Source organism: Thamnophis elegans, chromosome 17, assembly GCF_009769535.1.
Source record: "Thamnophis elegans isolate rThaEle1 chromosome 17, rThaEle1.pri, whole genome shotgun sequence".
Classification (NCBI taxonomy): domain Eukaryota; kingdom Metazoa; phylum Chordata; class Lepidosauria; order Squamata; family Colubridae; genus Thamnophis; species Thamnophis elegans.
Window position 1 is genome coordinate 1698026 of NC_045557.1, and position 21777 is coordinate 1719802.

Genomic DNA, 21777 nt, shown 5'->3' on the forward strand with positions numbered 1-21777 from the left:
AAAGGGAACGATTCTCCTCGTATCCATGCAGCAAACAAGACGGAAAAAGCTGTGTTATTTTAACGAAGACTGGATATTCTTTATTGCTTTACAACATCCAACTAAGAGGAAAAACACTTTCAACACAGAGACTTTTAACACGCGGAGCTACACGCGGCGCACGCGTGGAGAGACATGAGCCATGGAAAAAAAGGGGGAGGGAAAGTGGTGGGGTGAGCCCCCCCTTCTACCAGTGGGCTGGGGGGGGGTATCTTTAAAAAGAGAGAGGCCCCTTCCCCGGTTGGGGGATTAATTAAAAAATTAAACTTTTTACAACAAGCGACCTCTGCATTCGATGGCACCGCAACAACACAACAGTTTCTTGCCTTCGACGCTTCCTACTTCGTAGTTGTAATCCCAGGTGAGTTCCGTCCCAGCCCGGATTCTCCTGCGGAGGGAAAGAGGCGGATTGTTATTAATTTTAAGCGAACCTTTTCGTCGCCGTTTTTCAAAACTTCTGTAAAAACTTGATAGAGAGAAAGAAGAAGACGGGGACTTAAGATACAGGCTAACAAAAGTTGGGAGGGGACTTGGAGGTCATCTAGTCCAACCCCCAGGGCCCAAGCAGGAGGCCCCTACACCAGTTCCGACTGAGGGCAGTCCAGCCTCTTCTTGAAAGCCTCCAGGGATGAAGCTCCCACAACTTCCGAAGGCAACTTCTGTTCCGTGGGTTGATGGTTCTCATGGTCAGGGAATCCCTCCTTATTCCCAGGTTGAATCTCTCCTTGGTCAGTTTCCATCCATTCTTCCTTGTCTGGCCTTCGGGGGCTTTGGAAAAGAGCTTGACCCCCTTCCTCCTCTCTGGGGCAGCCCCTCCGATATCGGAAGATGCTCTCCTGTCCTTCTCTTCCCTAGACGTGCCAGGCCCGGTTCCTGCCACTGTTCTTCCCATGTTTTAGCTCCGTGTGTTCTTCCTTGCATTCTTCCCAAAGTCTCAACGTAACACAATAACAAGAGTTGGAAGGGACCTTGTTGGTCATCTAGTCCAACCCCCCCTCCGTCCAAGCACCACTTCTGACAAATAGTAATCCAATCTTTTCTTGAAAGCCTCCAGCGATGAAGCTCCCACAACTGCTGTCCCATGGGTTGATGGCTCTCTCACTGTCGGAAAATCCCTCCTTATTTCTAGGTTGAATCTCTCCTTAATTCGTTTCCATCCATTCTTCCTTGTCTGACCTTGGAGAATAGCTTGACCCCCTTCCTCCTCTCTGGGGCAGCCCCTCCAATATTGGAAGATGCTCTCCTGTCTCCCCTGGTCCTTCCCTAGGCTAGCCATGTCTCTCTTTTTTCTTTTTTTATTATTTTTCCTTCCTTCCTTCCTTCTGTCCTCCTCTCCTTCCTTCCTCCACTTTCTTTCTTTCTTTCTTTCTCTTTCTTTCTCTTTCTTTCCTTTCTTCCTTCCTTCCTTTCTTTCTTTCTCTTTCTTTTGCTTTGGAGAATAGCCTGACCTCCTCCTCTCTGGGGCAGCCCCTCAAATACTGGAAGATGCTCTCCTGTCTCCCCTGGTCCTTCTCTTCCTTGGACTAGCCAGGCCCAGTTCCTGCAACCGTTCATCCGATGTTTTAGCCTCCATTCCCCTCATCATCTTTGCTGCTCTTCTCTGCACTCTTTCCCGAGTCTCCACATCTTTTTTATAGTGTGGGGACCAAAACTGGATCTAATGCTTGTTAAAGTTGGCACATTTCACGCCACAATTTGCTCTCCCCACCTCTGCCTTTTCCCCTCTGAGGTCAGCCCTCCGATCCGGCAGGGAATTTGCAAACGCTTTGTGGAAATTGCAGAGTAATGTGTGTAACTACAGTTTTCAAGAGAAACCACCCCTTTGGACGAGGCTCTTCAACCCCGTCTGGAAAGGAGGGGAACCCCATTTTTTGGGGGGGTGGGGGTAGGGGAAGAACCTGCTTACTTGCTTGCGAAGAAGGCCACCCAGGGAAAGCGGAGGTCGTGCGTGTCGACGAAGACGTTCTGGACGAAGAGGTTGGGGCTGCAGCTATGCTGGGGAAGGGGAGATTGAGGGAAAGGACCACCTTCAGCGTCTTTTGCTTTTCAAGAGGAAACTAACTGGGATTTTCTGGGGTTTTTTCCTTGGAAGACGTTTCGTTTCTCACCCGAGAAGCTTCTTTAACTCTTGACGCCGTTCATGCAGTCAGAATCTGAAGAAGCTTCTCGGATGGGGAGTGAAACCTCTTCAAAGAAAAAAACCACCACCAGGAAGCCCAGGATCGTGGAACGACTTGAGAATCCCCCAAGATAGATATTTTGCTGGAGAGCAGAGGGGGAAACCCACCCCGGACGGAGAGGGGACAGTCTCCTAGCGACGGACCAGGAGAGATGCGGGAAGGGGAGCCAATCCGGGAAGAAAGACCCCCTGGATCTCCCCCCCACCGCCCTCGGGCACTTACGTTGAGGTAGCGTCCCAGGTTCCCCTCCAGCTTAGCGTCGATGATATAGCAGGACTCTTCCCCGTCGTAAAACTGGCGCGTGTTCCTCCGGACGGCCACGTTCTCCCCCGAAGCCAGGTTGGTCGACTTGATGGCGATGCCGTGCGTGGACTTCAAGGCGAATCCCCGGGTGGATTTCACGGCCACCTGCCTCTTCACAGCTCCTGCAAGGAAGGAGAAAGGGGGCTCCATCCGAAACTCTCCCGCCCGAGTGGGGTCAGGCTAGATGAGCTCCAAGGCCCCTTCCAACTCTCTCATTCTAGCCTCCAAAGCAGAGGTGAAGCCAGGATCCAACAGCAGCCAGTACAGGACGTGGGCCGTCCTCACCGCTTCGTTTAGTGGCTGATGGAAGTTATAACAGCATTGGGGGAAAAAGGGGGGGACTTGGGGGCGATTTTTGCACTTATGACCACTGCAGCGTCCCCGCGGTCGCACATCTGAAACAGCCCTTCAATTGGCTTGCACTTAGGACGGCTGCAATCTCCCGGGGTCCGTGTGATCAAAATCCGGACGCTTTGCAAAATGGCTCACATTTACGACGGCTCCCCTTCGGCGACCTCCTGCCAAGCGAAGCAAAACGGGGGCAGGCGAAAGTCGCCGCGCGGACGTTCTCGCTCAGCGGCGGCTACTTGGGCCCTCCCCCCCGATTTGCGGCCGTTTTAAGTTTGAGGACCAGCCGCGAGTGGTGCCTCCTTGCCTAAAGGGGAACCTCCGGATGCCGGCGCAGTCTATCCCGGAGCCTCACCCAGCCTGGAAGGGGCGTTCTTCTTCTGGTCGGCGCCGGTTTCTTCCTCCGAGCCGGACGAGATGGTCTGGATGTCGTCGCTGTCGTTGGTGTGGTTGACCTGGATGGGCTCCGCGGCCGGCCGGACGTTGTCTCCGTCGCTGTCGGTGCTGCTGGAGAGCATCAGGACGTCCTGCTGCGGGAGAAAGAGTGACGTTTTCCTTCACCGGCCAGACCGACCGGGGTCCCGAGTTCAAATCCAGACCCCCCTTTTGAACCCTCGACCAAAATCCCTCCCTCCCCCGGCCCGATTTTCCTACCCTGGAAGCCCGCAGGTAGAGAAGACGCCTCCGGGAAAAGCCCCCCCCCTACGACTTACGTCCGGATTCTGGCCTTCCGACTGTCTCCGACTCTGATGGGATGTCGTCTTGCTGGGAGGCCGTCGGGCGCCTTCCGGGATGGGCGGGTTTGGGTTGTAGCCGTAAACCCTGGTGGGCTGGCTGGGCCTGAGGAAGGGGGGTGGGGGCAGAAAGAAGCCAGGGGGTGAACCCCTAAAGGGCTTTGCGACCCCTTCCCTGCAGTGAGGGGGGGGGGAATGCCGAGAAACGCATTCCGCAAAAGTCTTTCCCGAAACAACGGAAGAGGCGGTCTTATTTTTTTTGGGGGGGGGGGGGGAAGGGGCAATGAATTGAGGTGTGAGAGACTCTCCCCCCCCCAAGGGGCAGCATCTGGAAGGAGAAATAGATTTTAGGGGGGGAGGGGGCTTCCAGGAATCCAGCCCTCCTCCCTGGCCAGTGGTCCATTTTTTCCCCCTTCAGGGACTCCCATCTCTGCTTGCGGGGACTTGGGAAACGGCCCGGCTGGGGGAAGAAATAACGGGGTCTCCTTCCCTGCTGTGGGGATCGGCCTTGAGCCCAGAGAAGGGTCTTTTCTTCCCGGGGATTAAAGGGGGTCTGAGGACCCCCCTGGAGTCGGGCAGGAAAACGGCCGAATGGTCTTACGCTGCTTTGCCTGGATCGTCCGGTTCCTGCGGGAAAAAGAGAAAAATTTCCTTTGTTTCCGGAGCACCAAAGTTTCCCAGCCTGGAGGGTGGAAGGGCAGCCCTGGCAAGACTCCGCCCCACAGGTCAGCATTGGGGGCAGCTTGGGTGCCCTGCTGAGGGAGACACCCCCCCCCCACTTCCTCATGGTCCTCCCAGCCCCGAAAATGCCCCTGGATTCTCCTGCAGAAAGATTAGCCCAGTTTCTTTCTTTCTCTCTCTCTCTTCCTTCCCTCCTTTTCTCCCTCCCTTCCTTTCCTTTCTGCCTCTCCCTCCTTCCCTTCTTCCTTCCTATCTCCTTTCCTTTCTCCCTCCTCTCCTTCTAATTTTCCCTTCCTTTCTCTTCTTTCTCCCACTCCCTTCCTTCCCTCCATTATCTTTCCTTTCCTCCTTCCCCTCTCCCTCCTTCCTTCCTATCTTCTTTCCTTTCCTTCCTCCCTCCTCTCCCTCTCCTCTACTCATTTTTCCTTCCTTCCTTTTTCTCTCTTTCCTTTCCTCCCTCCCTCCCTTTTCTCCTATAAGGCGATTCCGGGGAGATTTTCCGGCCCAGACTATCCCCTTCCGACATTCTGCACAATCGTGGTTTGACGCATGTCACTCACTGTCCAATCCGCTCTGGACAGGTGGGTGTTTTCCCCTCCCAGTCCAGCAGGTGGGCGTTTAAAAAAAGAAGAAGCCCCCACCCCAGGACTGTATAAGCAGGACAGGAATTCAATAGCTTGTTTTGGGAGGGTCCTCCGGGCTTCCCCCCCACAAAACGGTTCTTCTGCACAGAGACCGTACCTCTTTCTTCTTCACCACTTTCACCTCTCCCCCCTCCGGGCTGGGCTCGTCCTTGGTGAGGGGGAGGCTGGGCCCCCGACTCTTCTCACCCTCCCCGGGTTCCGCCTTCACGGGGGGCTTCCCCTCGGCCGCCGCCTCCTGCATCCGGAAGGACGAGCGGCTGTCGCTGTCCGGGTATCCGTCGGCCACGGTGTTGGAGCTCAGCCAGGAGGCCACCTTATTCTTGGAGGTCTCCTCCGAGACAGGGGGCTTGCAGGGAGCAGGGGCCTCCTCGTGGCTGGCCTGCCTGGCCGGGCCGGAGTCCTTGGAGGCTGTCTCGGACAGGCCATTCTCCCGCTGGCCCCGCGTCTGGCGGCGAGTGGCGTAGCTGCGCCAGACCGAGCTGGTGCTGAAATCCTCGTCTTTGCAGAAATTGTCGTCCGAGCTCTCCTCGTTCGACTCCTCGGCCTCCTCCGTGCCAGAGTTGTCGTCGTCCTCGTCCTTCAGGTTGACGCCGCTGCTGTCCGAGGAGTACTTGGCCTCGCTCTCGTAGCCCTCCTTCGAGTTCTCCACGCTCTCGATGTGGTCCAGGTTGGCAAAGTACTCGTCCCCCATCTCCAGGCCCTCCTTGTCGGCAAAGTCGTCCGTCAGGATCTTCCCTGCCAGAGGAGAGAAGCGGGCTCAGAGAGCGTCCTCCCGGGTTTCGCCAGTCACGGGGACTAGAAACTTATGATTCACGTAGATATCCCGTTGTTCTACAGCGGAGGTGGGGGACTGTGACCCTTTTAAGGACTGGTGGACTTCAACTCCCAGAATTCCCCTGCCAGCCATGTTTGGTTTCCAAACTGGGCGACTTTGAGTTTTGAGGACTCCAACTCCCAGAATTCGGGCAGAGGAATTCTGGGAGTTGGAGTCCACGACTTATAAAAGGACCGTAGTTCCCCACCCCTGGTTTTACAGGTAGTCCTTGACTTGCAAAACTCCTGTTTAGTGAACCGTTTGAAGTTACAAAAGCACCGAAAAGAGTGATCAACAGGGAGCTGAATTATCCACATTTGAGAAGTGGTGAGGACACCAAAAACCAGATTCTACCTGCCCAAGATCAGCTGTTGCCCCCAGTGCAAAGGGCTCTAGAAAAACCCACCGAGAGAAAATTCTAGGGGTTCACAGGTAGGAAATATTGGTTGCACCCCTCCTGACCTCCACATGGAGGCTCAACTCGTAAAGATGACGCACCACGCAGCTCGATTAGCCACGATTTGACTGTTAAGCTGCCCATCACGATGGGGCTGGCTTGCATTTGAGCCTTAAGTTTGAGTTTGGATGGACTTAGGAGTCCCCCGCAAATAAGAAAGGACCCAGCCCGCCTGGATCCAAGGAGAGCCACGGCTGCCAAAACCCCGGGGTGAAATTCAGCCGGTTCTGACAGGTCCTGGAGAAACGGCAGCGGGAATTTTGAGTAGTTCGGAGAACCAGCAAACGCCACCTTTGGCTGGTCCCAGAGTGGGGAGGGAATGGGGATTTTGCAGCATCCTTCCCCTGCCACACCCACCAAGCCACGCCCACAGAACCAGTCGTAAAAAAAATTGAATTTCACCACTGCCGAGTCCCCCCCCCCCTTTCTTCTCGGCCTGCCCAGCTGCGCAGCTCGAGAGCTTCCCCTGTGGAGCCACAGCCCGAGGCGGCTGCCTTACCCGCGTAGATGCAGACGAAGGAGCCCTTGGCGATGTCGTCCAGGCAACGGATGCCCCAACCTTTGTTCTGGGTCTTGAAGAGCTGGAGCCGGACTTGCAGGCCGTGCTGGACCAGGCGGTTCGTGCACATGTTCAAATTACACTTGCAACACTTGTTGCACTCGTACACTCTGGGGGAAGACCAGGTTGTTGGGTGGGGGGGAGAGACATGCGTTATTCACGTTCGAGAAGTGGTGAGGACATCAGAAACCATGTGCCACACGATAATCGAGCTCGTAGCCGGGGTGGGTGGGTGGGTGGGTGGGTGGGTGACACAATTTTCCATGCAACAAAAAGCAAAGATTTCTAAACCCGGCTGGTCTTCGACTTATGACCATCCTGGAGACGGCCCATTAGAGTTGTAATGGTGAAAGGTAAAGCTGTCCGTATTTAAAAATCTTTAAAAATTTTTTAAAAAAAGATGGTCGGTCGTTAAGCGAATCTCCACGGTCAGGAAACGGATCCGCGGCGGTGAAGTGAACCCGTGGCTTTTATCGAAAAGCGGAATTAACCCTCCCACCCCAGGGGAAAAGGCCTAAACTTCAGAGTGGGATCATGAGTAGCTTTTGTGGGGGCTGTCGTAAATTTGGTCGTTAAGGGGCTGGTCATAAGTTGAGGACTCCAATGTAGAGGGGAACGAGCGCACGGCGCGGAAAACATTCAATTGGCTCAGCTGGAAATTGAGGAGTTGAGGGTTGAGGTTGATCCTGGCTCTGCTCTCCCCTCTGGGGCCTCCCCCCTCCCCTGAAAAGCCCCCACTCACCCCGTGGGGAGACACTCCTCCAGCCGCTTGTGTTGGTAGCCGGAATTGTAGTTGATCTGCCCGCCGGGAGTGCAGGCCGTCGCCTGGACCGTCAGCTGATGACAGGCGCATTTTGACCTGCGGGAGATACAAACGGGGGCACCACTGTAGATTCCTGGCGGATAAACCATGGCGGGAACAAAGCGGATCCACACACACCCCCCCCCGGGGACTGGATCTGGCTTGATTTGGACCCCTTTGTAGAAAATGAGCAGGCCGAGCCCAAGGTAAGGGGGGTTCAAGCAGGTCATGAGTCTCGAGTCCCTTCGCGCCCACAAGGGATCAAAGTGCCACCTGCCTTGAATTCCTTATCCGCCGCTAAATTGCTTTGACTGTTAGTAGTTCGGATTCTTGTACAGAGCTCTTATGCTCACAATACGGCATAACTTATGTTTATTTTGAAGTGCCTGGATTTCCTCTTGTTTGACACCCTCTGGAGACCCCTTGGATTCCCTCTGAGCCCCCACCCCCACCGCCCATTTTGGGCTTTGCAGCGAAGCGGCTAAGTTGGTGGCCTGGTTCTTCTCGAGAGGAACTGAGGAGCTGGTTGTGCAAACTTCATGCTTAGAAGACTGGGGACCGATTGGGGAGGGGGCCGTGGGACGACGACACTCACTTGTCCCTGCAGCCGTCCTCGCAGTCGCAGCCCACCAGGTACTCCCAGCCGGTGTTGATGAAGACCCCCTTCCCCGGGATCCGCTCCTTGCTGTAGGCCACCTGGGGCGGCGGGGTGCTGTCGATCTCGTTGACGCAGGAGAGGGGCACGTCCTCCTGGCCCTTGGTGATGTCCGCGATGTAGTAGAAGGGCTTGTAGGGCTGGAACTTGCGGTCCACCAGCACGTAGGGGTCCAGGCAGAACATCTCCAGGAAGAGGAAATCGCAGTCCGTCTCAAAGAGGTAGCGCTCGATCTCGTTCATGCTACGCAGGCAGAGACCGCAGGGCGTCTTGTAGATGACGTGGAAGCCCGTCTTCCGGTTGATCCGCCGGCGGGCCGTCATGCGGCGGAAGTCGTAGAGCAGCGGGATGAGGAGCGGGTTGCGGCTGCGGTGCAGGTCGGGGCGGAGGGGCCGCACCCGGCTCAGGCACTTGAAGCTGCAGACGTGAGGCAGGTAGAAGAGCTTCTCCACGGGGGCCCGGTAGGAGGTCTCGTTGGGGGCCCGCTCCATCATGCTGTGGAAGGACGGGAGTGCACCCGTCGTGGGTTGCGCTCCGGAGAACCTGCCAGGTGAGAGGAGAGAGATAGAAAGAGGGGGAGAGAAAGAGAGAGATAGAAAGAGAGGGAGAGAGAGAAAGAGAGGGGGAGAGAGAAAGAGAGGGAGAGAGAGTAAAAGAGAAATAGGGAGAAAGAGAGAAAGAGGGAGAGAAAGAGAGAGAGAAAGAGAGGGAGAGAGAAAAAGAGGAATAGGGAGAGAGAAAGAGAGAGATAGAAAGAGGGGGAGAGAAAGAGAGAGAGAGAAAGAGAGGGGGAGAGAGAAAAAGAGAAATAGGGAGAGAGAAAGAGAGAGATAGAAAGAGGGAGAGGGAGAAAGAGAGGGATATAAAGAGAGGGAGAAAGAGATAAAGAAATAGAGAGAAAGAGAGAGAAAGAGGGAGAAAGAGGGAGAGAGAAAGAGATAGAGGGAGAGAGAGAAAGAGAGGGAGAGAGAGAAAAAGAGAAATAGGGAGAGAGAGAGGGAGAGAAAGAGAGAGATAGAAAGAGAGGGAGAAAGAGAAAGAGAGGGATAGAAAGAGAGGGAGAGAGAGAAAGAGAGGGAGAGAGAGAAAAAGAGAGAGAGAGAAAGAGAGATAGAGAGGGAGAGAAAGAGAGATAGAAAGAGGGAGAGAAAGAGATAGAGAGGGAGAGAGAGAAAAAGAGAAATAGGGAGAGATAGAGAGGGAGAGAAAGAGAGAGATAGAAAGAGAGGGAGAAAGAGAAATAGGGAAAGAGAGAGAGAGAGGGAAAGAGAAAGAGAGGGAGAGAGAGAAAAAGAGAAATAGGGAGAGAGAAAGAGAGAGGGGGGACGAGAGAGAGAAATAAAGATGGCTGGGCGACTCAGAATAAGAAGTACGGGAAGGGACCCGAGAGGTCTTCCAGCCTGACCCCCTGCTCAAGCAGGAGACCCTCTGTAGCAGAGGTGGACAACCACGCCTTGTGGACTTCAACTCCCAGAATTCCGGAGCCAGCAGGGGGATTCTGGGAGTTGAAGTCCACAAGTCTTAAAAGTTGCCACGTGTGAAGGCGTCTGCCTTGAAGGACAGGGCCTCTTCCGCTCTCCAGCCCCAGAGCTCACCTGAACTGTTGGCTCACTCCTGTCCGGCTGACCGGAGGCGTCTCGCACAGGACGGGGGAGGACGGGGGGGACAGGCCCGATCCGACTGAGCCGGGACGCAGGAACGAGGTGCTCTTTTTCGCCACTTGCTGCTTCTTCGCTTGAGCCAACTGGCTCTCCGAGCTGCGAGAGGTTTGTTAAAAAGAGAGAGAGAGACTTTTTCAGGCAGCCCACGGCTTACGACGGTTCCCTTAGTGACCGTTTGAAACGGCAACAACCCTGAAAATAGCGACGCGGGGGCCGCTTTTCACACTTAGCGGCCGTTGCAGCATCTCAAAATCCAGGTGCTTGGCAACTGACTCATATTTACGACGGTCGTAACGTCCGGGGAGGGTCCCGTGATCCCCTTTTCACAAGCCAAGATCAAAAGGGGAAGCTGGGTCCGCTTAACGACCGTGAGGCTGGTGACCCACTTAAGAACCGGGGCAAAACGCACTGAACAAAAAGTCTCGCTCGGCGACAGGAGACTTGCCCGTATTTGTAGAAAGAATAGACTAGAAATAAAGCTGGACGGGACCCCGGAGGTCTTCTAGTCCATCCCCCTGCTCAAGCAGGAGAACCTATATGAGTTGAGACCAGTGGCTGTCCAATCTCTCCAGGGATGGGGACTCTGCAACTTCCAGTGGCAAGTTGTTCCACTGGCTAACTGCCCTCCCTGTTAGGAAGCTTCTCCTGAATTCCAGGCTGATTCGTTTCCGTCCGTTGCCTTCGGGGGGCTTTGGAGAAGAGGGGAGGAGGAGGGGGCTTCCCAAAGCCTGGGCCTTTCGGGGTTCCCTCCCAGAGGAGACCCCCCCCCCCAAGAACCAGGGACTTACTCTGACTCCCCAAAGAGGGAGAGCACCGGCTGGGAGGTGGTCAGGAGAACCTGGGGCTCGGCTGGCAGGAGCTGCTGCTGCTGAGGGCTGGTCCCCGTCAGGTCGTGGATGTACTGCACCACGGGGCCCTTGGTCCGCACGGCCCCTGGGGGGGTGGGGGGAGAGGGACAGGGAGGGGGGGAGAGGTCAGTAATTGGATCGCCGCCACACTAGGAGAAGCGTTGAGAAAGAGCGAGAGAAGCAGGCAAGGCAACACGTCGCGATTAGCGGCGGATTCTCAGCGGGGATTTTATCCTGCAGGCGGTGCCGGCCGCCCCGGGGTTACAACGGTTCGCTTAGGGACCGCTCAGAGTTACAACGGCACTGGAAATTGTCCTCCGTCTGTGGCTGTTGAGTTGAGGGCCACCCGTATTAATAGCAATAGCAATAGCAGTAGACTTATATACCGCTTCATAGGCCTTTCAGGCCTCTCTAAGCGGTTTACAGAGAGTCAGCATATTGCCCCCAACAATCCGGGTCCTCATTTTACCCACCTCGGAAGGATGGAAGGCTGAGTCAACCCTGAGCCGGTGAGATTTGAACCGCTGACCTGCTGATCTAGCAGTAGCCTGCAGTGCTGCATTTAACCACTGCGCCACCTTGGCTCTTATGCCTTGGTCATCCTCTCTGGCTTCCCCTCCCCAGCCCTCCCCCCCCTCCGCCGGCTGTTTTTCGGCCATGGGGGGGTCATTTTAAGGTCGACGTACCCACATTGGGCCGCATCCTTATGTGGCCGGCCTGCTTCTTGTCGTGGGTGGAAGCGTTGGACGTCTTCATGCTGAACATGGGCTCCAGGCGGGTCGAGCCCCGGTAGATCCACTCGCAACGTTTGTCATCCTGGCAACGGCAGAGAGAGAGAGAGAGAGAAAGAGAGGGAGAGAGAGAGAGAGAGAGAGAGAGAGATGGAGACAAGAGAGTCAGAGATAGACAGAGAGAGATAGAAAGAGAAAGAGAGGGAGAGGGGGGGAGAGAGACAGAGAAAGAGAGATAGAGAAAGGGATAGATGGAGACAAGAGAGTCAGAGACAGACAGCGAGAGAAAGAAAAAGAAAAACAGATGGATAGATGAAGAGAGACAGAGACAGAAAAAGAGAGAGACAGAGAGAAAGAGAGAGAAAGAGAAAAGGATAGATGGAGACAAAAGAGATAAACAGAGACAGAGAGAGAAAGAAAAATAGATGGACAGATGGAGATGAGACAGAAAGAAGAGAGAGAGAGAAAGAGAAAAGGATAGATGGAGACGAGAGATAAACGGAGAGAGAAAGAGATAGACAGAAAGAAAGAGAGACAGAAGTAGAGACAGAGAATGAGAGAAAGAAAAATAGATGGACAGATGGAGATGAGACAGACAAAAGAGAGAGAGAGAGAGAGAGAGAGAAAGAGAAAAGGATAGATGGAGACGAAAGATAAACAGAGACAGAGAGAGAAAGAAAAATAGATGGACAGATGGAGACAAGACAGAGAGAAGAGAGAAGAGAAAAAGAGAAAAGGATAGATGGAGACGAAAGATAAACGGAGAGAGAAAGAGACAGAAAGAAAAAAGAGAGAGACAGAGGTAGAGACAGAGAAAGAAAAATAGGTGGATAGATGGAGACAAGAGAGACAGAGACAGAAAAAAAGAGGGAGGCAGAGAGATAGAAAGAGAAAAGGATAGATGGAGACAAAAAGAAAGAAAGAAAGAGAGAGAGGCAATGAGAAGCAGATAGACAAAAAAGATCGAGAGAAAGAGACAGAGAGAGAAAGAGGGAGAGAGGATGTTGGGCCATGCCTGAAGCCGAGGTCAGCGAGGGGCGGGTGGGGGGGACCGGGGCATGCCACGGGTGGGGGGCTGGGGGCCTCTGAGCCCCTCCTACCAGGAAGAGGATCTTGACCAGGCTGCCGTCCACTTCCTCCACCCGCGACTTCCACCAGGTGCCCTCCCACTCGGTCTTGATCTGCTGGCCGCCCTTCAGGAGCACCATGGGGCGGTTGGGGTAGGCCGTGACGTATTCCTCGATGAAATCCCGGCAGGAGATGTCTTCAATGTCCTCCCAGGATTTCTTGACTGCGCGGAGAAAACATACGACGCCCGTCGTTCCCACCAGACAGCCCTCAACTGAACCGGAGTTCCTTCAGCGACCGTTCAGAGTTACGACAACGGCACTGGGGAAAACAGGGACTCCTGCTCCCCCCCCCCAGCATCCGTACAGCCACAGGATCAAAATCCAGACATTGGGCAACTGGTTCATAATTATGACGGTTGCAGCGTCCCGGTTTTGCAAACTTGTGACAAGCCAAGGTCGAAAAGGGGAAGCCGGGCTCGCTTAACGACCGTGCGGCTAACTCAACACCCGCGGCGACCCGCTTAAGAACCGTGGCGAGGGAGGTCATATAACCTCCCTCGTTTCTGACAAGCGAAGTCAACCAGCTGGATTCACTTAACGACCACGTGGCTAGGTGACACAACGGAAGCGGTTCGTTTAACGACCAACGCTAGAGACGCAACGGAAGGCCCCCCCTCCCCCAAACCCGGCTCTCCTGCTCAAACCCGAACGGCAGGAGGGCCGGTTCTACTCACGAGGCCTGCAGATGAGATAAAGCTCCGGTTGGATGACGTAGGAGGCGTAACCATCGTCAAAGAAGATCAGGAACCTAGACGGGGGACAGGGGGGGGGACAGTTTGTTCCCGCTTCCATCAAGGAGAAGCGATCGGAACAAACGCTTCAGAAACATGCCGGAGACAGAATCGTCAATGTCTTTTAAGGACGCCAGAATCCCTTGAGGGGCGGAGTCTGGGCAACTGAATGGGGCTAGCAGAATGTTTAGTGGCCAGATGCCTTTCCCGTTGCCAGTATGGTGTTTTGTTCAGCCGATATATTCTCATTGTGCCCAGAGAGAGAGACGTATCTGCTTCGACCTAGGATCGAACTCCCAGCTCACTCCGCTACGCAGTGGGAGGGATTCGAACCGCCGACCTTTCTGATCGACAAAGCTCAGCGTCTTAGCCGCTGAGCCACCGCGTCACCTTCCCAAATAAATACTTCATCCTTCCCGGTTTTCACAGACTTTTCCTCCTCCTCCTCCTCCTCCTTCCCGTTTTTCAAACCCAGCCGCCAGTTGCCCTGACCTCATCTTATTCTTCACGTTGGGCATCTCGGCCACAATTCCTGCGTAGAGCCAGACCTGATTGCCGTCTTTGTACTTGGCCACAACCCGGCTGCCCACGTGTAGCCTCTCGGGCACCGGGTGGGCGTCGTAAGCGATGTGGTTGCCCGACAGCAAACTCTTCCCTTTGTTGTCGAATTTAACCTTGTATTTCTTCCCGGGGCCTAAGGGGAGGAAAGAGGAAGGGTTAGTTTAAACGGGGAAGCAAGGCTCTAGTCCTCAGGACGACCGGAGGCAGCGGGCCGAGAGGAAGAAGTATAAGTGGCTGGAGAGAAGGCTGTTCAAAACGTGTGGTTCTTTTTATTAAGTTTATTAAGTTACGAATTATTATTAAGTTTATTAAAGTACGAATTATTATTAAGTTTACTAATTACGAATTATTAAGTTTATTAAATTATGAATTATTATTAAGTTTACTAATTACAAATTATTATTAAGTTTATTAAATTACAAATTATTATTAAGTTTATTAAATTACGAATTGTTATTAAGTTTATTAAATTACGAATTGTTATTAAGTTTATTAAATTACGAATTGTTATTAAGTTTATTAAATTACGAATTATTATTAAGTTTATTAAATTACGAATTGTTATTAAGTTTATTAAATTACGAATTGTTATTAAGTTTATTAAATTACAAATTATTATTAAGTTTATTAAATTACGAATTGTTATTAAGTTTATTAAAGTACGAATTATTAAGTTTATTAAATTACGAATTATTAAGTTTATTAAATTATGAATTATTATTAAGTTTACTAATTACAAATTATTATTAAGTTTATTAAATTACAAATTATTAAGTTTATTAAATTACGAATTGTTATTAAGTTTATTAAATTACGAATTGTTATTAAGTTTATTAAATTACAAATTATTATTAAGTTTATTAAATTACAAATTATTAAGTTTATTAAATTACAAATTATTACATTTATTAAATTACGAATTATTATTAAGTTTATTAAATTACAAATTATTAAGTTTATTAAATTACAAATTATTACATTTATTAAATTACAAATTATTATTAAGTTTATTAAATTACAAATTATTAAGTTTATTAAATTACAAATTATTATTAAGTTTTTTAAATTACGAATTATTATTAAGTTTATTAAATTACGAATTATTATTAAGTTTATTAAATTACGAATTATTATTAAGTTTATTAAATTACGAATTATTATGAATTTTCTTTTTTCATAAATAAGAGTAGGTGGGCTGGAGAAGGGCTCCAATTGTAGAAACCTCCAGAAATTATGAAATCAAGAAAGGAAAATCAACATAGGATGTGAGTCAATGCTAAGAAAAATTTCAACTGGTTAATATTAAATCAACAAACTTTCTTTCTTTCTTTCTTCCTTTCTTTCCCCTCTTCTTCCTTTCCTTTCGCTCCCCTCTTCTTCCTTTCCCCTCCCTTCTCTCTTCTTCCTTTCCTCCCCTCTTTCCTTTCCCTCCCCTCTTCCTTTTATTTCCTTTCCTTTCTTTCCCTTCCCCTCCTCTCTTCCTTTCTCCTTCCCCTCCCCTTCCTCTGTTTTTTTCCTCACAAGTTTCAAAAGACAGCTTTTGCGTACTTGCCAAAGTTTAGCAACCTCTCCGCTGCAAATCGTAGCGACGGTCTTTTCAAACAAGGCTCAGCCGGGCCCCACTATGAACCCGGGGACCGAGGGGGGCCCTTACCCACTGTCTGGATGGCAATCAGGGTGCCCTTGTGCCACGTCTTTGTCCGTTTCTTGCCCAGGATACGATCACCAACCGTGAGGTCACCTTCGTGGGTAAGTTCACAGCCAACTGTAAAAAATAAAAAATAAAGGGTTTTTGTGTGTATGTGTGTGTAATGTTTTAAAAGTAGTTTGCCATTGTTTACTTCCCAGGGCTGAGAGAGAATGACTGGCCCGAGATCACCCAACTAGCTTTATGCCCGAGGAGGACTAGAACTCACCACCGCCTGGTTCCTAGCCTGCTGACTCAATGGCCATACCAAACTTTCTGCTGATGGCTATCAGATTAAAAAAAAATAAACCAGGATGCCAACCAATTACTTTTGGAAGACAGAAAAGTGCCACAAGGCCCGGAGTCAAATTTTAGAACAGCTTCTATTTATTTTATCCGTTGGCTGCTAGTCCTCATGATTTCAAAAAAAAGGTTAGAAAGCAGAGGAGGAAAGTCACAGCAACGCCCTCTCTTCAGTGTTAGGATTTCGCAGGAGTTTACCATTAAGAGCCAGGTAAAAACATACTTTATCCTACATTGTGTCTATTTATTCTCCACGTTGTGGCCCTACAGGTGGCAGCCAGATTCGGGCAGTGAGGAGGGTTGGGGAGGAACCTGGGCCAGTCCTGGAGTCTGGGGAAGGCTCTGAGGAAGGCTCTTGGAGGCAGAGAGGGGGCCAGGGCCGTATGCCAGTTATCAGCTGCTTTCAGCGTCAGACATCAGTGAGGCAGAAGAACAGCTGGAGCCTGTTCCCAGTGTGCACATGCGCAGAGCTGCCAGACGAAGGGAAGAGCTAAATAACAGGGGTCGACTTGGGAGGAAGGCCACAGGTGGACCAGAGGAAATAAAAGAGGAGCGAAAGGGGAGTGGAGTTTGCAGGAGACAATTCGTTCATTTAATTCGTTCGTGACTCTCCGAAACTCCTTGCCAAGTTTTGCAGATCTTGGCCTGGCAGCTCTCCAAGCCAGATAAGGTCTGTGACCGTAAATCCTCCCTTGAAAGACTTTGCTGGATGTGAATGGGCAGAATTCACAGTCAATTAATAAAAGGGGCTTTTGTCGGGACGAGGATTTTGCTTCAGGCTCTCGGGAAGCCTTGCTCAGAAAACCCGGGGCTCTGTTTTAAACCGCATTCTTAATCCCGAGGAGATCTGGATATCGAAGAGACCCCCGAGACTGCTTCCCCACCCACCCACCCACCTCCCCACGGCAATTGTGTAGAGCACACACCCCTGTGGGAATCCAAGCTGCCCGTCTTCTTGTTAACGGCGTCCATGAATTTTTGGACGTCTTGAGCCGACTTGCGCATGGCGGCCATGGCTTCTCGGAGCTGCAGGTGGGAAAGAGAAAGAAGGGAAATCCGTTTGATTTGCTCACCGGGGAAACAAAAAAAGGACAAAAGCTGAGAAGGATTCAGGAAAAGGACGGAGAGGACCTTGGGGAAAGGAAGGAGAGAAGCTTAACCTGAGGCCGGTGGTTGGTGCCAAGCTCAATCTTTTCGGCTCTGGAGGCTTGATAGGCGAAGAATATTATCTTCGCTGGATATTGTTATTATTATTATTATTATTCACCTATCAAACTACAGAGGAAAAATTGCCAAGTTTCCAAGCCAAAAGTGGTTAAAAGCAGGATTTCAGCTCCGTCCTCGCTTAGTGGCATCCCCGGGAACCATGTACAAGCAGTCCTCAACTTACAACAGTCCATTTAGTGACCAAAGTTACAACCGCCCTGCAAATAGGGACTGTTTTTCACCCTTTACGGCCAACATAGCATCATCCCCATGGCCCTGGGATCAAAATTCAAACAATTGGCAACCATATTTACGACGGTCGCACTGCCCTGGGCTGACAGGAGCTCTAACCCTAACCCTTCCAAGTCAAAGGGGAAGCCGGGATTCACTTAATAACCGTGGGACTAACTTAACTGCAGTGATCCACTTAACGACTCTTGGCACCAAAGGTCGTAAAATGGGGCGAAATTCACTGAAGCAATGTTTCACTTAGCCACAGAAATTTTGGGCTCAATTGCGGTTGTAAGTCGAGGTCTACCTGTAAACTATTTTTTTTTTCTCCCAAGAGAAGAGCTATTTCATGGCTTCTGTTCACTTTTGGAAAATGCCCACCCTTCTCTCTAACTGGGAAACAAGGTTTCTAACTGGATTATTTTTTTCCTAACTAGGTTAATGAGCAGTTATTCCCCCTTCTGGTCCCACAAACGTACCAGGGTCTGGTCCTTTGCAATTTTGTTATTCGGATCTGCTACAATAGAAAGGAAATACAAAATTAAATACCGCCCAAAAGTATGAATTTAAATGATCTTGAAGTTAGTTTCAAAGCTTGATTTTAAACGATCGCAGTTAATTTCAAAGCCTGATTTTAAATGATCGCAGTTAGTTTCAAAGCAGGACTTCAAATGATCGCAATTAGTTTCAAAACATGACTTTAAACAATCGCAGTTAAGTTTCAAAGCCTGATTTTAAATGATCACAGTTAAGTTTCAAAGGACAATTTTAAACGATCACAGTTAGTTTCAAAGCAGGACATCAAATGATTGGAGTTAGTTTCAAAACATGACTTTAAACAATCCAAGTTAAGTTTCAAAGCCTGATTTTAAATGATCCCAGTTAGACAATAACTGATGGATAAAAAGCCAAGCAGAAGTGGGCTGATCCCACCGCCGTCCAACCTGAGTCAACACTCATGACGTCGTCGTCATCCTCGTCGGGAATTTCGATCACTTCCATGGGTTTGCTGAAACCGTTCTCCAAATCCGAGTCCGTCTCTCGGTATTCCAGCCCCAGGTTGACGTAGACATCTTTGACCAAAACTTCGCATTCATCCACCGCCCTGGGAGGAAGTAAATTCAATTAAGATAGAACCAGAAAATCAGAGCTTGTGTCGGCTTTCCGGAAAATGGGATTAAATACAGGTGGTTCCTGACTTACAAGAGTTTGTTTAGTGACCATTTGAGGTCGTAAAAGGGGGCAAAACTCACTTCACATCACATTACCCAGTCTGGTGATGAAACTTTCAGAAAATAAATTGAAAGAAGCTTAGGGAGAGCAAGCCGCTGCCAAAATTTAAAACCCGGGCTTCAGATATTTTCTATTATTACGCTTAACATCCGTCTCGCTTAGCAGCAGAAACTTTGGCCTCGACTTTGGTCACAAGTCAGGGACTGCCTGAGTTTTGGACAGGGGTTTCGAAATGTTTTATGCATCCCGTGTTATTTTTTCACCCTTCCAGCCATGGGGGACCAGCCCTGTTGATAAACCGTTACTCACCTGAGTTGTGGATGAGGCTTAGGCAACTAAGATAAGGAAATATTTCCCCTCCCGTACAGGTAAATCCTTGGTTTATGACTTAGAAAACCTCTGGAAGGTATGAGAGGCCTACCTTTGGGGCTACTCATGACCCAGTTTCGACGTTTCAATGGTTGGGTTGAAGTTTCAACCTAATGTATGATCGTCACAACTTAGGGCCCCCGAGGAGCAGGCTCCGTTATGGCTGTATCTTGAGGACCGCCTGCGTACTTTTATACTTTTGAATTGCTAGCTTTTTTTTTTAGGAATGCAAAGCTTCGCCGAGAGGCCGTTTTGCTTACTTGACGGCATTTTCAAGCAGCTGGTCGACGTGAGCCACTTCCGCCTCCTTCTGCTTCACGGACTCCTCCAGGCGCCCCAGCTCCTCCTTCCGCTGCTTGATGTACTCCGATTTCTCCATCTCCTCCTCGATCAGCTGCTTGAGGTCCTCCAGGGAGATGCCCATCTCCTCCATCACCTCCCGCTGGAGCTCTAGGATGTCCTCCGACTCCGCCATGGCGGCAGAACCTGAAACGGTCCGGAGGGGGGGGGAAAAAGCAAATGAGACGTGGTAGCTGGGAAACATTGGGGAGGGGGTCTCTGTTGGGAAGAGACACCCGCACCCCCCAAGAGGGACCCTCCAGTTTGGGGGGGGGGCCTTCGGCTCTTAAATATGTCCGATTCTCCCTTGGGCTTTGCACACCCCCCCCCCCCAAAAGCCACAGCCCGCCTTTAGCTAAGATTAAGACGAACCAGGGTTAGTTCGATGCCAGGTCTGTCCATGGGATGGCTGGGTCCATGCAGGCTGAGCCCCATGGGCATTGTAGTCCAAGACCAGAGGAACAGGGCCAGGTGGGGCACACCTGAGTTTGCTCACTCCTCCTTGCTCCCCATTTTGCTGCCGCCCCTCCCCTGCAGACCCCTCCTCTTTCATTCTCCCCCCCACCCCACCCAGGCTTCCCCTGCAGCCCCCCCACCCACCCCCAGCCTCTCCCCAACTCACCTTCTCCCCTGGGGGCGGGAGAGGAGGGGGGGGGTCTTATATTGCCTGGAACCCAATTAGGCTTCTCTGGGGGGGCTGGAGGGGGGCAGTTTAGGCAGGACAGGAAACCCATTCAACGTGCTTCCGGGGGGCGGGGCGTCGCTCGTGCCCCGGGAGAGGCGGGGGGGGAGATGTGCGCATGCGCCCTTGGGAAGGAGAGCACCACCCCCCTCCGCCCACAAGCCGCGCAGGCGCACTGCCCTGGGGGGGGGAAAGGCGGAAGAATGAAAGGAGGGAGAGGCCCCGCCCTTCAGTCATTGGAAGCAGTGCGCATGCTCGACTCTCTCTCTCTCTTGTTTTTGCTTCATTTATTTATTTAAATGCCGGCTGGAGGATTCTGGGAGTTGAAGTCCACAAGTCTTAAAGTTGCCAAGTTGGTCCAAGAGGGAGTTTTAATGGCTACCTTTGTTATGCAGATCGAATAAGTTAACGAATAAAATTCCAGTTATCGATGAAAAAGGGGTATTTCATAGGGAAAGGAGGCAGCTGATGGGGCTTCTCCAAATGAAACGCTAGAGAGAGAGAGAGGAAAAAAATAGTTTTATTATTTTGCTTTTTTGCATTTTGCAAGCAGGGGTGGGAATGGTCTCCCTCCTCCGCTAAACTTGGACACAGACAGAGAAAAGGAGTTGTGCCTTTCTTCCCCCCCCAAAAAGAAACAATTTCCTGCTAGCAATAGCAATAGCAGTTAGACTTATATACCGCTTCATAGGGCTTTCAGCCCTCTCTAAGCGGTTTACAGAGTCAGCATATCGCTCCCACAGTCTGGGTCCTCATTTCATCCACCTTGGAAGGATGGAAGGCTGAGTCAACCTTTGAGCCAGTGAGATTTGAACAGCCGAACTGCAGTCAGCTGAAGTAGCCTGCAGTGCTGCATTTAACCACTGCGCCACCTCGGCTCTCACCTGCTAATCACCTGCCCTCTTTTGCTCAACCTCTACAGCCCCCAGACCGCCCCCCCCCAAAAATGCCTAGGAAGGTTAAAGCCCCTTGAGGTCCCGTGAGGCTGCGAGCAAAGGAAGGAAGGCTATGAAATGATGGGGCCCTTGGAGAAAATTACCCAGAGCCTTCGGACTAGCAAGAGAAGCCAGCTTCGGTCATCCTGGATGAGATCATGGCACAGAAGACGCATCAGCAAGCAAAAACCCATGTACTTTGGGTGGGGGGGTGGGGGGGGGGTTGCAAGCAGGGGATGGAGCCTTAATATCTGTCTCCGCCGAGGAAGTCGAAGGCAGCAGAGAAAGCAGAATTCTTGGTCCGCTGGGGGTTATCGCAGACCACCTAAGTCTTTCAGGCGACCAACTCTCCGCGTTGGAAAAGGGGGTTGTGCGGGAACAACAGTCCACAAATCTATCAGTTTAGCCCTGCGTTTCCTGCAGGCCACACGGAGCAACCGAATAACGAGAGTTGGAAGGTGTTGCAGAAAATGACAGGCTTTAGACTTCTCAGGATACAGGAAAAGTTTATTTGGCAGCCAGGTTGAGAAAGCGAGCCCATGGCTTAGCATTGCAAGTTCTTAACACCCTTCATTATCGAAGCACGCATTTTTATACATTCTCAAAAGCATTGCAACACGGAAATACTTAACACATTTCTTAGTGGTTACCTTGAGGAGAAAGCCTTATAAGGAGATGAGGGTCTTACTTCTCCTTTTGTTTCAGGTATGGCTTACGTGTTATTAACGAACTTTAATTGAACTGTGGTTTGGACTTTTAACACAAGCTTTGACATAGGGACGTTGGCGAGAACATCCTGTGGTTAGTGAATGGGGACACTTCCTTTAAGCAACTTCTAACTGTCCCTGTTGTTCTATTGCAAGTCCCAACTCTTGTCTGTGTGACTTTTAATATAGAAGTAAAGGGGCTCTAAG

General features: G+C 51.0%; 1 protein-coding gene across 5 annotated transcripts; it reads right to left on the reverse strand.

The window, feature by feature from the left end:
- Window positions 1-54: 54 nt before the first annotated feature.
- On the reverse strand, window positions 55-20004 carry SETDB1 (SET domain bifurcated histone lysine methyltransferase 1). Of its 5 annotated transcripts, none has more exons than XM_032234383.1 (22): window positions 19869-20004; window positions 19168-19393; window positions 18250-18410; window positions 17785-17819; window positions 16795-16894; window positions 15533-15643; window positions 13810-14011; window positions 13261-13334; window positions 12557-12747; window positions 11412-11541; window positions 10666-10810; window positions 9812-9973; window positions 8157-8759; window positions 7502-7618; window positions 6700-6869; window positions 5027-5664; window positions 4206-4231; window positions 3584-3710; window positions 3226-3397; window positions 2442-2644; window positions 1946-2034; window positions 55-427 (listed from the first exon to the last, which is right to left on the reverse strand). In XM_032234383.1, the coding sequence occupies exons 1-22, from the start codon at window positions 19978-19980 to the stop codon at window positions 310-312; spliced, it is 3912 nt and encodes a 1303-aa protein (XP_032090274.1). In that variant the 5' UTR covers window positions 19981-20004; the 3' UTR covers window positions 55-309. The 5 variants fall into 5 exon arrangements, with proteins under 5 accessions (XP_032090274.1, XP_032090272.1, XP_032090271.1 ...); XM_032234381.1 differs by having other exon boundaries at window positions 3226-3400; XM_032234380.1 differs by having other exon boundaries at window positions 17785-17822.
- Window positions 20005-21777: the final 1773 nt, after the last annotated feature.